Source organism: Rana temporaria, chromosome 3 (assembly GCF_905171775.1).
Source record: "Rana temporaria chromosome 3, aRanTem1.1, whole genome shotgun sequence".
Classification (NCBI taxonomy): Eukaryota; Metazoa; Chordata; class Amphibia; order Anura; family Ranidae; genus Rana; species Rana temporaria.
In genome coordinates this window covers 154106858-154123133 of record NC_053491.1, presented here as the reverse complement: position 1 = coordinate 154123133, position 16276 = coordinate 154106858, and the positions used below count along the sequence as shown (strand labels likewise).

Sequence of the window (16276 nt, the reverse complement as noted above, 5' to 3'; positions counted from 1 at the left end):
CCTTTCCCAGTTTTACTTACCTTAACCCCCTTATTTCATCTGGGATGCGCTGTCCCTCTCTCCACGGAGTCCTGGCTGTTGATTAGATTGATAGCAGCGCAGCTGTTGGCTTCCACTGCTGTCAATGAAATGGGTGCCGGGGGGCGGTGTCGAGTCTGGCATTCGTGTCGATGTACGCAATTACTGGACTCTGGAGCGCGCCCGCAAGGCCACCCCCCCCAGAGAGCACTTCTCCTAGGGGGTTATCTGGATGCAGAGAGGAGCCGCGAGAGCTGCCGAGGGACCCCAGAAGAGGATGTTCGGGGCCAGTGGAGGCAAGTATGATATGTTTGTTATTTAAAAAAAAAAAACAAGCCTTTACAATCACTTTAGGTTAATTTTATTATGATGATTTACTATAGTATCTATTTATAAAGGTTTTACTGTGAAATGCAATAGGAGTCTTCGTGATATCCATCCATGTATATTTTGAGGTTTGTCTGGTATACCACATTCATTCTGGTCTCACAGGAGACACCGAGGGCAGAGGAAGACATAGACTTCTGTTGCTTTCATTCAAATTTGTGTGAGAAAAGAGCTGGAGCTTGGCTTGCCAGCATTGTCTGTGTCTATGGACACTCACAGCCCAGCTCAGGGAAGCTTACCAACGGCAGTGATGTCACAAGAATAATTACCAAATATCATACCCAGCACCAACAAATCAGAGGGATTCTAAAAAGATTCTGGCACTTACTTTCCATCGATCCCCAACTAGGACCATTTGTTCCAAAGGAGCCCGCGATCACCTATCGACGGGCCTGCTCACTTAGAGACCATCTGGTAGCCAGTGAATTCAAGGGCAGTTTCAGGAAGGACCCTTGCAAAAGGAAAGGTACCTATACCTGTGGGGGATGCTCTATCTGCAGTTATATCAACACGGATCGAGAAATCATCTTACCCAATGGTCGATTATATAGACCACGACATTTTGCTAATTGTAAGACTCTTGGTGTAGTGTACCTACTTACTTGCCAATGCAAGAGGTTTTATGTGGGCAAAACAAAATTACCCTTTTTCAAACGTGCTTCCCGACATCTACACGCTATGCGTACAGCAAATCCTGATATGCTCTTAGGGTGTCATATTTTGCTCCAACACGATGGACATTTTCCCGGGGTAAAATGTCTTATTTTAGATAGGATCCACCCCAACCCTAGAGGTGGGGATTGGAATAAAACTCTGCTACAGCATTAAACCCGTTGGATTGTAGATCTAGAGGCCAATTTTCCTCCTGGCCTCAATGAACAAATCAGCTTTAGGCCTTTTTTGGAGGGTTTCTCCTCCGGAGGATGTGAAAAAGATTGATTTGCACTATATGGTTTCCTTGGGGAACATTTTCTTGGTTGTCTGACAGTGTCGTGTTATACGTTTTTGTGTTTGTTACTGTTTCTCTTGATGTCCTTACAGTTATTGGTATTGTATACTATTACCTTTTTATTTCCAGTATTAATCCATAATATCCATGTCCTTGTATCCTTTGCACATCCCCTGGGGCCTGGCATTCCTGGCTCAGATGGGAATTCAGGCATTCTTCACTATCGCTATTTGAGCTAGGCGCACGTAAGCCGTCCCCGTCCCAGGAGACGGCTTCCCCTTGACCTGGTCGCCATGCACCCTTTAGGGCGCTAATGACCTTGGGTCTATATATGCGCCTATAACAGAGACCTGGAACATACAGGGGATTCAATTTATACCCCTGGCTTTTCCAATATATCTCTGGACCCTTTTGTGGCCTACTGTCAATATAATCCCTTGATTAGCACTTGGCTGTGCACCTTTTTAATATGCTCCAACTTCCTTTCTTAGCATACCAAATTAATCATCCACTAATTACCTATTGAGGGCACTATGGCTCGAATTTTTACTATGGCCCTATGCAACCTTGTATATGTAGCATTATATATATTCTATGTGCCCGCCCTGCGGTGCTGTTTTGAAATGCTGCCGGTTCATATATTTGTTCCCCTACAATTTTACTTTCCATGCTGACAGTTGCTTCAATGCCCTGTCCTCTGTCATCCACACTGTGACGCTTTTTGCGTCATATCGCTCCACCTTTACCCTTTCCTATTCGACTGTATGGTGGCCGTGCGGTCATGTGACCATACAGTACCTGCCGCCGAGAATGTGGTTTTAGCACGACGGCATTGTGCTGATTCTCGGCGATAGGGTGCCGACATCTCGCGCTTGCTGGAATAGTAAAAGCACACTCCAGCAAGCGCGTCATAGAAGCGACGAGAGATCCGACTTGGTTTCCCGCCAATTCTACACTTGTGCGGCGTTTGTTATGAATCCAGAGGGGGGCCTCGCCGCCGGATTTTAAGTAAAAATCCGGCATGGGTTCCCCCCTCAGGAGCATACCAGGCCCTTAGGTCTGGTATGGGTTGTAAGGAGACCCCCCTACGCCAAAAAAACGGTGTAGGGGGTCCCCCTACAATCCATACCAGACCCGTATCCAAAGCACGCTACCCGGCCGGCCAGGAAAGGAGTGGGGACGAGCGAGCGGCCCCGCCCCTCCTGAGCCGTACCAGGCTGCATGCCCTCAACATGGGGGGGTTGGGTGCTCTGGGGCAGGGGGGCGCACTGCGGCCCCCCCACCCCAGAGCACCCTGTCCCCATGTTGATGAGGACAGGGCCCCTTCCCGACAACCCTGGCCGTTGGTTGTCGGGGTATGCGGGCGGGAGGCTTATCGGAATCTGGGAGCCCCCTTTAATAAGGGGGCCCCCAGATACCGGCCCCCCATCCGAAGTGAATGGATATGGGGTACATCGTACCCCTACCCATTCACCTGAAGGAAAAATGTTAAAGTTAATAAACACGACAAAAGGGTTTTTAAAATAATTTATTAATCTGCTCCGGAGGCACCCCCTGTCTTCTTTAGCTCTTTTCACCAGGGGGGGCTTCTTCTTTGACGTCTTCGGGTGGGGGCCGCTCTTCTTCGCCGCCGTCTGGTTCTCTTCCACCGCCGGGGGGGGGGTCGCTTTTATAAAAGCGCCCACCCCCCGGTGGGTTTCCTCCGACGTCTTCGGCGGGGGGTGGTGTGCTTCTCAGGGGGGGGCTTCTTCTTCCGCTATCTGGGGGGGTCTTCTCCGCTATCCGGGGGTCTTCTATGTTCACCGCTCTCCGCTGTTGACTCGGCGCACCCCGGTTCTTCCTCCCGCTGTCCGGTGCCTTCTCCTTCAGGGCGGAACGTCTTCTTCTTCTTCTGTGCTGTGACGTCTTCTTCAATTCTCTTCTTCTGCCTTCTCCCGATATTGACACGTCGCCTCTTCTCGCTGCAATGACAGGTGCGCGGTTTGCATCCGACTTATATAGGCCTCACAAGTCCCATCATGCTCTGGTACCTACCCATGTGATACCTACCCACGTGGGTAGGTACCGGAGCATGATGGGACTGTGAGGCCTATATAAGTCAGATGCAAGCCGCGCACCTGTCATTGCAGCGAGAAGAGGCGACGTGTCAACATCGGGAGAAGGCAGAAGAAGAGAATTGAAGAAGACGACGTCACAGCACAGAAGAAGAAGAAGATGTCGCAGCACAGAAGAAGACGTTCAGCCCTGAAGGAGAAGGCACCGGACAGCGGGAGGAAGAACCGGGGTGCGCCGAGTCAACAGCGGAGAGCGGCGAACATAGAAGACCCCCGGAGAGTGGAGAAGACCCCCCCGGATAGCGGAAGAAGAAGCCCCCCCGAGAAGCACACCACCCCCCGCCGAAGACGTTGGAGGAAACCCGCCGGGGGGTGGAAGAGAACCAGACGGCGGCGAAGAAGAGCGGCCCCCACCCGAAGACGTCAAAGAAGAAGCCCCCCCTGGTGAAAAGAGCTAAAGACAGGGGGTGCCTCCGGAGAAGATTAATACATTTTAAAAACCCTTTTGTCGTGTTTATTAACATTTTTCCTCCAGGTGAATGGGTAGGGGTACGATGTACCCCATATCCATTCACTTAGGGTGGGGGGCTGGTATCTGGGGGCCCCTTATTAAAGGGGGCTCCCAGATTCCGATAAGCCTCCCGCTCGCATACCCTGACAACCAACGGCCAGGGTTGTCGGGAAGGGGCCCTGTCCTCATCAACATGGGGACAGGGTGCACTGGGGTGGGGGGGCCGCAGTGCGCCCCCCCTGCCCCAGAGCACCCAACCCCCCCATGTTGATGAGGACAGGGCCCCTTCCCGACAACCCTGGCCGTTGGTTGTCGGGGTATGCGGGCGGGAGGCTTATCGGAATCTGGGAGCCCCCCTTTAATAAGCCCGGTACGGCTCAGGAGGGGGGGGGGGGTCGCTCGCTCGTCCCCACTCCTTTCCTGGCCGGGTAGCGTGCTTTGGATACGGGTCTGGTATGGATTGTAGGGGGGGTCTCCTTACAACCCATACCAGACCTAAGGGCCCGGTATGCTCCTGAGGGGGGAACCCATGCCGGATTTTTACTTAAAATCCGGCGGGGAGGTCCCCCTCAGGATTCATAACAAACGCCGCACACGTGTAGAATTGGCGGGAATCCAAGTCGGATCTCCCGTCGCTTCTATGACGGCTTTGTCTCCATCGCGGCAAGCCAGCTCGGCGCTGGCTCCCGCGATGGGGCTCGTAGGTAGTCAATCTCGCCGAGTAAGGGAGCGAGATTGACACAATATCGCGGTCACCTACTGTACACGGTCACATGACATGACCAGATGATTACTCCCTTTTGATCAGCGTTCGGACGTGTTCCACGTCGTGACGCTGATCTCAAGGGCGGCGGTGGCGGCTTTACACACCATGTCCGCCCTTTCCTATGCCCTTAGCCTACACGTGATGACGCAATTGCGTTGTCAGGGCTCCGCCCTCAATTATGTACCATCCTATCGTGCAGGGCTTTGTCAGTGCACCAAGCCTCCCATTTATGAGTGAGTGAGTGAGAAACTTATATAGCGCAAACAAATGCGAACTTAATCGCCTCAAGGCGCTGGCATCCAGAGTTGTACAGGTCTTCAGAAGAGGTGGGTCTTCAGTTTTTTCCTAAAAACCCGATGGTTTTCTTCCAAGCGGATAGTCGTGGGTAGAGCATTCCAGAGCCGTGGTCCTTGGACCGAGAATCTACGTTCTCCCTTAGATTTGTAGCAGGTTTTGGTTGGTTGATCGGAGCACGCGCTAGGTGACGTAGGGTTTTATTTTCTCGCTTAAGTATTGAGGAGCTTTACCCTGTATACATTTGTGGGTGAGGCAGAGAGTCTTGAATGTCACCCCGTCCTGTATGGGCAGCCAGTGGAGGGACCTCCCCTTATCACGGCCTTCCCCTTATTTTCCCTATTTAAACGCAGCTGCCATTGTGCAATGTCTGAGATTGCTGATGGCAGAGGTGCTACCTATGTACAACAAGCATTTGTAAGTATCTGGTCCTGGACAATCCATCTCCCTTTCCCTGTTTTTGCCTGACTGGTGATTTTTATACTCTACTTTATATTTTTCATTCATTTTTTCAGACCTCTAGTAACTGAGCTCTCTTCTGACCCCTCTGGTCAACTAAAATACTTCATCCCTTAACCATAGGTATGTTTGTGTAATTTTTTTTTTTTTTTGCTACCTTTGCTATACAGCCAATTGTGCTTTTTTATTTTTTTATATATCTTTGAAATGTAGTACTTTCTTAAAATGGTGTATGCTGTCCTTTTATCCCAGGGAAAGCAAACTCTTACGCTGCGAAATTTTGGCCCAGGGTCTTGCGATACAAGATGCCAGTTTCTATTCCAACAATTTAACATCTTGAGGAATTTTCTGTGCAATGCTTGGGATGTCCCTCTAGGGCTTTGCAAAGTTGAAAACGCCTTGACTGGTATGATGCTTCTGAATTGCACTTTGATATGTATGTTGCTATCCATTTTACTGTAAGTCATTACCTACAATATATGCGTTTGTTTTTCTTTAGAAATCTATTAGACACACTCTGACTCCACACAGACTTCGGCCCCTGAAGAAGGGAAAACCCGAAACGCGTAGGGCCTTGTACTTACATTGTGGATCATTTTCAACTTGTATTTTTATGCCATTTGTTTTTAAAACTTTTCTGTTATATATGTTATTTTCTACTCGACAAATAAAATTATTTTGCATAAAATATTTTACTTTAACTACTGTTGCCTTTAAAGCCCCACATTGGGGGATTCCTCGCCTTTTTCTGGATGCAGAGAGGAGCCGCGAGAGCTGCCGAGGGACCCCAGAAGAGGATGTTCGGGGCCAGTGGAGGCAAGTATGATATGTTTGTTATTTAAAAAAAAAACAAGCCTTTACAATCACTTTAGGTTAATTGTATTATGATGATGATTTACTATAGTATCTATTTATAAAAGTTTTACTGTGAAATTCAATAGGAGTCTTAGTGATATCCATCCATGTATATTTTGACGTTTGTCTGGTATACCACATTCATTCTGGTCTCACAGGAGACACTGAGGGCAGAGGAAGACGTAGACTTCTGTTGCTCTTATTCAAATGTGTGAGAAAAGAGCTGGAGCTTGGCTTGCCAGCATTGTCTGTGTCTATGGACACTCACAGCCCAGCTCAGGGAGGTGGCACATGCATAGATTCCCCCTTAGCACACAGCTAAACAACTGCTATATGCAATATTGTTGCAGCACAGAATAGGCAAGTATAACATTTTTTTTTTCTATTTTAAGAAAAAATAAATAAAACCTTTAATATCACTTTAACGTGGCAGCAAGTGAACAGCTGTCAAATATCAGAAGTACATTTAAAAATAAATAATTTTTTTTTTTTTTTTTAGCATACCCTATACCTCACAGAACTAACCAGCTCAGCTCACAAAACATGTGGGTTTATATGTCCATAGTAGCATACTGTAGGTAGTGATTGTGCAGTCCCCAGCTATAATACCAGCCTGCATGCCCTTCAGCACTGTAGGGGTGCGTTGAGTGGTTCACCCGGGAAAAAAAAAAAATCTCTCCCAAAGAACTGATGCTGAGAGACACTGGTTCTTGGTGCACCAGATACCAAGGATAGGGTGCCAGCATGGGGAACAAAAGTTGATGTGCTACTTCTCTCCACCAAGAGGGTGAGTAGGTGATTTCCCCTCTCTAACCAGTTTACCATGCCTGCAGGTATGACATTTAAAGCAATAAAACACAGTTTGAAAAATATGTAAACTAATATTTACTTTCTAGGTTCTAATTGTGTCCTGTAACAGATCTCTTCCAGCAGCTGTATTCAAGCATGCGCTCCTCCTCTTCACTTGAAATGAAGGCGATATCCAGTGGCATGGTTTTATTTGCCACAGGAAACACTAGGGAGTTGCCTGCCCAGAATTTCCTGTAAAATCACTAAATATATTTGAGCTTCATCCAAATATAGTAAAAGTACATTACCCATATGTGAACTAACAGCTGGGGGCGGGTACACTTTTTTTTTTTAATAAGAAAAATCTGTTAAACCTAGAAATGCTGAATCACGGATAAAAAAAATTCTGCACATACAAAAACAAGGTGAATGTGAATATTACAGTGAAGGTCTTCAACTATTATAGAACAGATATTGCAAAGTGTCAGGAGATTTTCATTGGTCAAATGCTGACTAATTTTTGATTGATAAACAGGATGGTCACTACTGAAAGAATTTTGGGTGAACTGACCAATGAAATGTTGACTTTGGTTGTGTAGATGAGATGCAGACTTTTCTGTACAAGTTACAATAAAACTAGTAAAGTTACATACCCTGATGCCGTGAAAAATTAATGGGAAGCCTTTTTTGGGCAGTCTGTCCCATCGCAAGAGTTTGTTTACCACAGTTGGATCTGCACAGACCTCCAGTTCAGTGTGGTAGAAGAGCTTTGAAGGTAGATGGATCAGAGCCGCATGTGACCGATAATTCTTCATTAGTTTTGTGATCTTTCAAAAATAAAAAAGGAAAAATTCAGGTTTTGCAAGAAGCACAGTAAAGTGTCATGCCTAATTGTTGAAAAATAAATAGTAAAGGGAAACTTGATCATACACATGGGCATATTAATACTTCTTGGTGTTACTTATACAGTTATAATAGGTGATGATATACACACCAACAATGGATTGTAATTTCCACACGCTCCATAGGTTTCTTCATCTCGTTGGTAAATTGGTAAAAACATCAGCCGCTCCAAGAGGGATATGCTAAGTCCACATGCCAAAGCCAATTTAGACTTTATTACTGGTCCAAGTTGCATAGGATCTCCTGCAAGAACGATCTATCAAAAGCTTCAGGTAAGCCAATAAAGTGGTATTAAACACAAAAACAAAAGATGTAATATATTGCAGCTTACCAATCTTTAGATGTGGTGGCTGCATTTGTAATTTATAGGCTCCCCCCCCCTTAGGGTGTCTGCATTCTGGGTAGTAAAGCAGACACCTTTGGACAGCAGCATTGTCAGTCTGGGGAGAGTGTACTGCTAGCATTTTAGAAGCAGTTATAGCAAACATAAAAAAAAAGGGGGTGGGGGGGGGGAATAATAACTGACAATTGTAAGCACCTCTTATCAGGGTTAAACGGTTTGTCTCAACTCTCTAACTCTTTGTCTGGACAGCTTAGTCTCACAAAGTAAGCTGAATAACGACAGACTTACTGGCTGAATCGTTAGAAAATAAAAATATACAAACGGCGCAACCTTATAAACCTATAAAAATCTGCAATGTGAACACCGAGGTAAATTCAAAAACCCATAAATGACATAATAAAATAAACAGTGCAGCGCAATAAATAATGAGCATATAAAAATTCCACAATCAGAGACAGATCTAAATCCTAATGACCGATTTCCAATTCTGCAGGAATCAAAAGTTAATTTTGTGAGTTGCTTCGCTCACCTCAAAGAGTTGACCCCTGTACCACAGATGGTCTTTACTTCGCCTTTTCCCCTCACTAATCTGGGGAATTGGATGTAAGCAGATGAAAACTGATCTCACCTGGCAAAGTGGCTCACCCTAATCCAATGGTATTATAAAAACATAAGAAAAAGCAATCCAAGTGCTCATTGTTTTGTAAATTGTTCACTTTTAATGGAAAAAAAAAAAAAAAAAAGAAGTACGAGAATCCTTGTCTTGTTAACAGCAAGTAAAAGTATGGCTGACAAGCGGCTGAAGACATACAAGGTTTGTTCGGATGACGTCAAAGAACACGGCTCCTCCCCCATTTTTTACGCGTTACATCCTACGGGACTTTACCAGCGGGGTGGAGCCACGGCATCACCCGACTTTTAATATAGCCTGATCATAACCAAGGTTACGTAAATGCTCAAGGACTTTGCGAATGCTCATTCAATAAAAAAGCCCCCAGAGGACAGAATGATAAACTACACACACACACAAACCGGTAAATACAAATTTCCTTTCAAATGTTAAAAAAGGTGGTCAGAAATGTCAGCAAAGCCGTAAAATAGACAGACCTGCCACCATAATAATTTTTTTTTAAATTATATAAAACATCCGCGGTTATCTGTTACAAAAACAATGAATATTAAGAACATACAAAAAAATTACCTGTCTGTAATAAAAAACAGTTAAAGCAAAGTTCCACTCATTTAAAAGTCAGCAGCTATAAAAAGTGTAGCGGCTGACTTAATAAGACACCAACACATCCCATAGTCCAGCGATGCGGGCGCATGCCGCACTGCGAATAGCCAGACAATTGCAGGTAGGGAGGGGGAGAGGTCATCTTAATTCTGGCGCTGCAGCACCAGGGGAGGAAGTGGGAGCTAAGTTGCCAAATGTGACATGTCAGGGGGTCACCAGCATTTAAAGCGAAAGTTCAATTTTTGGGTGCCACTCCGCTTTAAGATCAAATTCAACATTTAATCCAAAAGGAGAGAATACTTTGGTTTCATAAATCCAAAAATATTCTCTCTTGCTTAGTTGTCTGACAAAATTAACCCCTCTCTAATGTTTATTCGCCTTTTCTATCCCCCAAAATTTGAGGCATCTAGGGTCCCTATTATGACATGTCCAAAAGTGTTTGGATACGCTATGGGACCTAAGGCCTTTTTGAATGTTATTCGCATATTCCCCTACACGCACACTCAATGACCGAGAGGTCCTACCAATATATTGAAAACCAGTCAAATTCAAGCATGTAAACCACCCCTTGAACGCCACACGTGATTAAATCTTTTATCTTGTAATTTTTATGGGTAACTGAAGATGAAAAATTTTACGTTTTTTAATATTACGGCATTATGTGGCTCGGGAGGAGGAGCCACATTCTTTGATGTCACCCACGGCTATCCGAACGGACCTTGCATCTCTTCAGCCGCTTGTCGGCCATGCTTTTACTTGCTGTTAACAAGACGATGAATCTCGTAATTTTTTTTTGTTAAAAGCCTGAGCAATTTACAAACACAGTGAGCACTTGGATCCCTTTTTCTTATGTTTTATAATACCATCGGATTTCGATGAGCCACTTACTAGCTGAGACCAGTTGTCATCTGCTTACACCCAATTCCCCAGGTTAGTGGGATAAAGGCAAAGTTAGACCTTCTGTGGTACACGGGTCAACTCTTTGAGGTGAGCGAATTTACTTTTTTTGATTCCTGCAGCATTGGAAATCTGTTATTAGGATTTATATCTGTGGATCTGTCTCCGACTGTGGACTTTTATATGCTTATTATTTATTGCGCTGCACTATTTTATTACTGGCTGAATCACCAGGTCAAAATAAAGGAAAAAAGCCTAAGAAAAGAAAAAGAAGGCAGTCACTACATTTAAGAACTGAAAAGCTACAATTTAATACATTTTTTGTTTTTGGGTTTCATGCAGCTTTAAATACTTACTATAAAACAGTAAAAAGAAAAAAAAAAGCTGAAGTACCTGTCCAGCTACTTCAGACACTAGACCCAAAGGTATGAGGCACTCAGGCTCACTAGCCTGCCCAGCTTCATCAACAAATACGTGAGTAAAGTGTCCGACCCTGGAAAAAGTCAAAGTCAATACCAGTTTTGATTCCTTATTTTGTCTTTGTGTCTTTTGGTTTTGTTGGAATGATTTGGCACTCAGTTTCAGATTACCATTAGTTTACAAGTTGAAAGATGGCATATTCATGGGTTTTTATCCTAAAACTCCAAAAGTACTAGACTGAACTTCAGGGAAAAAGTCTGTATTGCACTACAATTACATACCTGCATTACATAGTTATATAGTTAGTCAGGTTGAAAAAAGACACAAGTCCATCCAGTTTAACCATAAAAAAAAAATAAAAAAAAAAATTATATATCATACAATCCCATATACCCAATTCTATACCGACAGTTGATCCAGAGGAAGGCTAAAAACGCCAGCAGAGCATGATCCAATTTGCTACAGCAGGGGGAAAAATTCCTTCCTGATCCCCCGAGAGGCAACTGGATTTTCCCCAGATCAACTTTACCTATAAATGTTAGTACCCAGTTATATTATGTGCATGACATGTAGGAAAAAAGCCAGGCCTTTCTTAAAGCAATCTACTGAGCTAGCCAGAACCACCTCTGCATTATTTTTGACACAACATGTCCATGTCGTTCTCTCTTGCTCCGAACTTACTTTATTGGCCATTGTAAGGTAAAGGTAGGATTTAACACTTGTCTTGTAGGACTATAAAAATGTGTATTTTAGTTTTTTTTTAAATCTCTCAACTGAAAAATATATGTTTTGACATTCATGGGAAAGAGGCCTTTAAGGTACAGTGACTAAACAATAAGCTATTCTAAGAAGCAAGACATTCAGTACTATAGCTAACTCAAAGATCTACAAGCATATTACCATTAACTATTCTAGTGCATTCAAAAATGTCTAAATTTACTTGAGTCACCTTGCTTAGCAATAGCAAAATATAGACACTATACTACAATATTCATGCTATATCATCACACAGCCGTATACAATGTAACAGTGTATGCAGATTATCAAGGTGAAATATGGTAAAAATTATAACAATGTAGTAAGATTTAGGCCAGCATTAAAGTTTAATATCTTTTTAACCTTCAAAACAGGAACAGGATCAACATGTAACCAACCTTAAACCAATCTGATAAAACATTCCAGAACTACTACATGTGGAGATTATAATCCGAAAGCGAGAAGCCTTTTCAATATTTTCCCCCGATCCACAGTATGGCTTTACCAAGTCATGTATAGTCTAGGAACAGAAATGTAAGAAGGTTTTGTACTTGCTGATAAAAATAAAGATTTCACTAAAAAGGGGTGTGAGTTGCAAATAACTGCAGCATTTGTAGCATTAATTAAGTTTATCATCTGAATACAAATGAATCCTCAAATGTTGAATGTAATGTAAAATAGTAACAGCAAATGAAACATCTGGGTTATGAATTGGCTCTTACCCCATGCCAACATCTGCAAAATATATATTAGGCCTCATGCACATTGCAAGTTTTTGGACATTTTTACAGCAGCCGTTTTTGTCTTTAGACGTTTTTTTTACAGTTAATAAACTCTCCATCATGTTATTCTATGTGTCCATGCACACATAGGCTGTTATCAGTTTTTGGCTGGGGCGTTTTTGGGCTTTAAAAAAATAAAAAAAAACTAGTGGGTTCTGAGAGGAGTTTTTCAGCAGTTTTCGGCTGTAAAAATGCTCTCATGTAAAAAAAAACTGATTAATGCCAATAAACGTTCAAAAAACACAGCTCATCAGCGTTTTTGGATGTTTCTGATCCATTGAAAAAAAAAAAAAAAAAAAAAAGGAAGCTAAAAACCGCTAACGCAGTAAAACGCAAAAATGCTTATAGACGCCTGAAAAAGCCATTGCAAAATTTTTGAAAAACTCACTGCAAAGCTACTGGAGTTTTTAGAATGTTATTTTAACATCCATTGTGCATGAGGCCTAACTAATGGTCATCAGCTCAAAACACACACACACACACACACACACACAATGAACACAGAAAAAGCGATCTCGACTAAAACAAATTCTCTCCACATCAGAAGGAAATCAGCACAGCCTAGTCATTGAATAAAAATAAGGTTTTTCTGCTCCTGGAGGCCCAAACAGTTGAAAAACATTCATGAGCAAAACCTTTAATGCACTGGAGCCAATGATTGTAATTTAAGGCCTAAGTATACGCAAGGGTGTTTTGGCGAGATGGGGAGCAGAGGATCAGTCCAATCATTTTATTGTTCTGTTGTCAAGGTGGAGAAAAAATATATTTTTGTTGTGAATACATTTAACAAAGGCGGCTTTCATACTGAGCAGCGTCGACGGCAAAGCGCTGCCATTTTAATGGCGCTTTGCCGCCGTTTTTGTGGCGCTATTTTCCCACTTAGAGGGGTTTCGGCAGCACTGCCCATTGATTTCAATAGGTAGGAGCGGTGTATACACTGCTCCTACAACGCTTCAAAGATGCAGCTAGCAGGACTTTTCTTACAGTCCTGCCAGCGCACCGCTCCTTTGGGCTTTCACATTGTAGTGGAAGAGGCTCTTTCAAGGCATATTGCAGGCGCTATTTTTAGTGATATAGCGCCTGCAAAGCACCTCAGTGTGAGAGCAGCCAAAGCATTGTACTTGTAACCAAAAAAATAAACTTTCTAGTGGTTTCCAGTGTTAATGAGAATGGGCAGATCTCATAGTTGGCTATACCATCAAGACAAACCTGTTCAACAAGCACAGCACCAAGCCAAATTACCTCTTCTTGGCGACTGGAAGCATTTATCCTAACCATGGTTCCAGGTTCCAAATGTCCACTTTCATGAAGACGGAGGCAGACAAGATCAGCAGCACTGTTAGATGGAGCACACGCCAATATACGACTATCGGGCAAAGCATAATGGATCTACAAAGTATAATATTGGTCATTGTTGACTCTACACAGGATGTAGGGTATTTATACATTACATACATTATCAGCACTAAAAAATAATTACATCAATATATGCTGTGGGAAGACTAGCTCAAGGTAGCACTAAAAAGCCTAACTCAAGGAATACAATGACTTTAAACACTTTAATACCAGACATTTTCGCCCCTTTTATACCCAGGACAAAAGTTTCAGCGCTGTCGCACTTTGGGTATAGTGTAGCATGACCGCGCAATTGTCATTCAAACAACATTTGTAATTTTCTTCCTACAAATAGAGCCTTCGGTTCAAGAGGCAGCTGGTCTGCCTTAGGGCTCTTTCACATGGGCGGCCCGTTCAGGTCCGCCTGCCAGTTTTTATGGCGAACCTGAACGAGCGCTCCGTGCTCCTCTATGGGGCCGCGGATGTCAGCGGTGACCTGCCCGCTGACATCCGACCCGCTCCGCCATAGTGTGACGGAGGAAAAACCTACTTTTCCATCCGTCTGGCGGATTGGATCGAGTGAACACGGACAGACGGTCCGTGTTCATCCGATTCCCTCATAGGGGAGAGTGGTGAAAAGACAGGGCGGTCCCTGCACAGTGTGCGGGGACCGCCCTGTCATCCGCCGGCTCAGCGGGGATCAACGGAGCGATCCCCGCTGAGCAAGCGGAGGTTCACGGGGCGGATCATTACTGATCCACCCCATGTGAAGGGGGCCTTACAGTGGAGAAACCTACAACCTCAAACAAGTTCTCAGTGTTTTAACGTCTTGAATAGAGCGGTGCACTAACGCACCAGACCCATGTGAATACCCTATATTGGGGCTTCTTTGTATAATAAATTTATGTTGCAAAACTATCGAGCCTTTTTTCCTACGGTTTACATACGAGTAGACAGTGCTACTGAGCAGCTTGGAATTCCAGTTAACTTAGAATCCAGAAGTGATTCACATGCATGGTTTGACCAAGCTTAAAATGTGAGGTCACACGCTCAGAGGTGAGCAGCTATTACCTAAGGGTGGGGAGCACCAGAGTGTGAACACTACAACACGATTTTGATCACATCCATCAATGGACCCACAGATTTAGGCTTGATAAGGCTCTTTATGCGATTTGTGTTGTTCCGATTCATATAGTAATGCACTTTGTTTTATTATTACATTAGTGTGGTGCATGAACTGTCATAACTGTATAAACTGAATGTAGCGCTGGGTTCCGGCAGCCATTTTTTTGTTTTTTTTTATGAATGCATACAAGGCTTCCTCTGATTGGTTGAGGTGGAGTTTGTGAGGTAATTTGTCTGTCTTTCCATCTCAGCCAATGAGAAGAAGGCTCATATACATTCATAAAAATACGAGGCTTTGTATGGATGGCTGAGCAGTGCTCAGCCAAACTCGATTTTGTTCAGGAACAGGACAGAAAGTCCTCGTACCACTGACATAACATAGCACTGTATACTGCATGTAGCTGATGTTTATGCAGCACTGACAGCAGCTGCATCAATTAGTAAAGGAAATAGTTGGTTTGGGCTAGCTAGCCTTGTCCAAACAAACTATTTAAAGTCAAAGTATTCCTGGAGTTAGGTTTAAAGGACATAATCCACTCACCAATTATTTTCAGAACTTTCCTTGCCCACTTTTATCACAGAACAAATTGATTTCCCACACAGGGATTTTTCAGCAATACACAAACACATACTCAGACCCCTGGCCCACAGCCTTAGGCCTTTGCATGACGTTGTGTTGTGTTGCGTTGCACTGCAGTGTGAAAACTCTAAAAATTTGAATATCGTGCAAAAGTTAATTTATTTCACTAATGCAACTCAAGGCCCCTTTCACACGGACAGCTGTTCTGCCGCAGTTAAAAGCATGTTTAATGTCTGTGGAATTCAAGACTCCAGGCACAGCGATCAGCTGCATTTGTACAGTGCGATTAGCTGCGTTTACATGCGGTTGCGTTTAGCTGCGGCAGGATATTGAACGGGATCAGACTTGTATAACAGCCAATACCAGGCACTGTGTTTGGTATGAATGTTGAGGGGGAACTCCACACCAAATTTTAAATAAAAAAACGGCATTGTTTCCCCCTCCAGGAGCATACAGGCCCTTGGGTGTGGTATCGATTTAAAGGTGAACCCCTATGCTGAAAAACCGGCATGGGGGTCCCTCCAAAAGCCATACTAGACCCTTATCCGAGCACGCAACCTGGTCGGTCAGGAAAGTGCGAGCACCCCCCCTGAACTGTACCAGGCCACATGCCCTTAAAATGTGGGGGTGGGTGCTTTGGGGCAGGGGCGCCCTGCGGCCCCCCCCACTCCAAAGCACCATGTCCCCATGTTGATGAGGACAAGGGCCTCTTCCCGACAACCATGGCTGGTTGTTGTCGGGGTCTGCGGGTGGGGGCTTATCAGAATCTGGGAGCCCCTTTAACAAGGGGGCCCCCAGATCCCGGCCCCCCACCCTATG

The 16276-nt window shown here is 44.2% G+C and overlaps 1 protein-coding gene across 1 annotated transcript in view; it reads right to left on the bottom strand.

The window, feature by feature from the left end:
• The window catches only part of MOV10L1 (Mov10 like RISC complex RNA helicase 1), a 189141-nt gene that overhangs the window by 46983 nt on the left and 125882 nt on the right, over positions 1–16276 (bottom strand). The window contains exons 17-21 of the mRNA XM_040343664.1: positions 13660–13806; positions 12034–12155; positions 10853–10952; positions 8077–8241; positions 7736–7909 (exon numbers count right to left, since the gene is read on the bottom strand). Coding sequence (XP_040199598.1) covers positions 7736–7909; positions 8077–8241; positions 10853–10952; positions 12034–12155; positions 13660–13806 — 708 coding nt within the window. The remainder of the gene's footprint in view (positions 1–7735; positions 7910–8076; positions 8242–10852; positions 10953–12033; positions 12156–13659; positions 13807–16276) is intronic.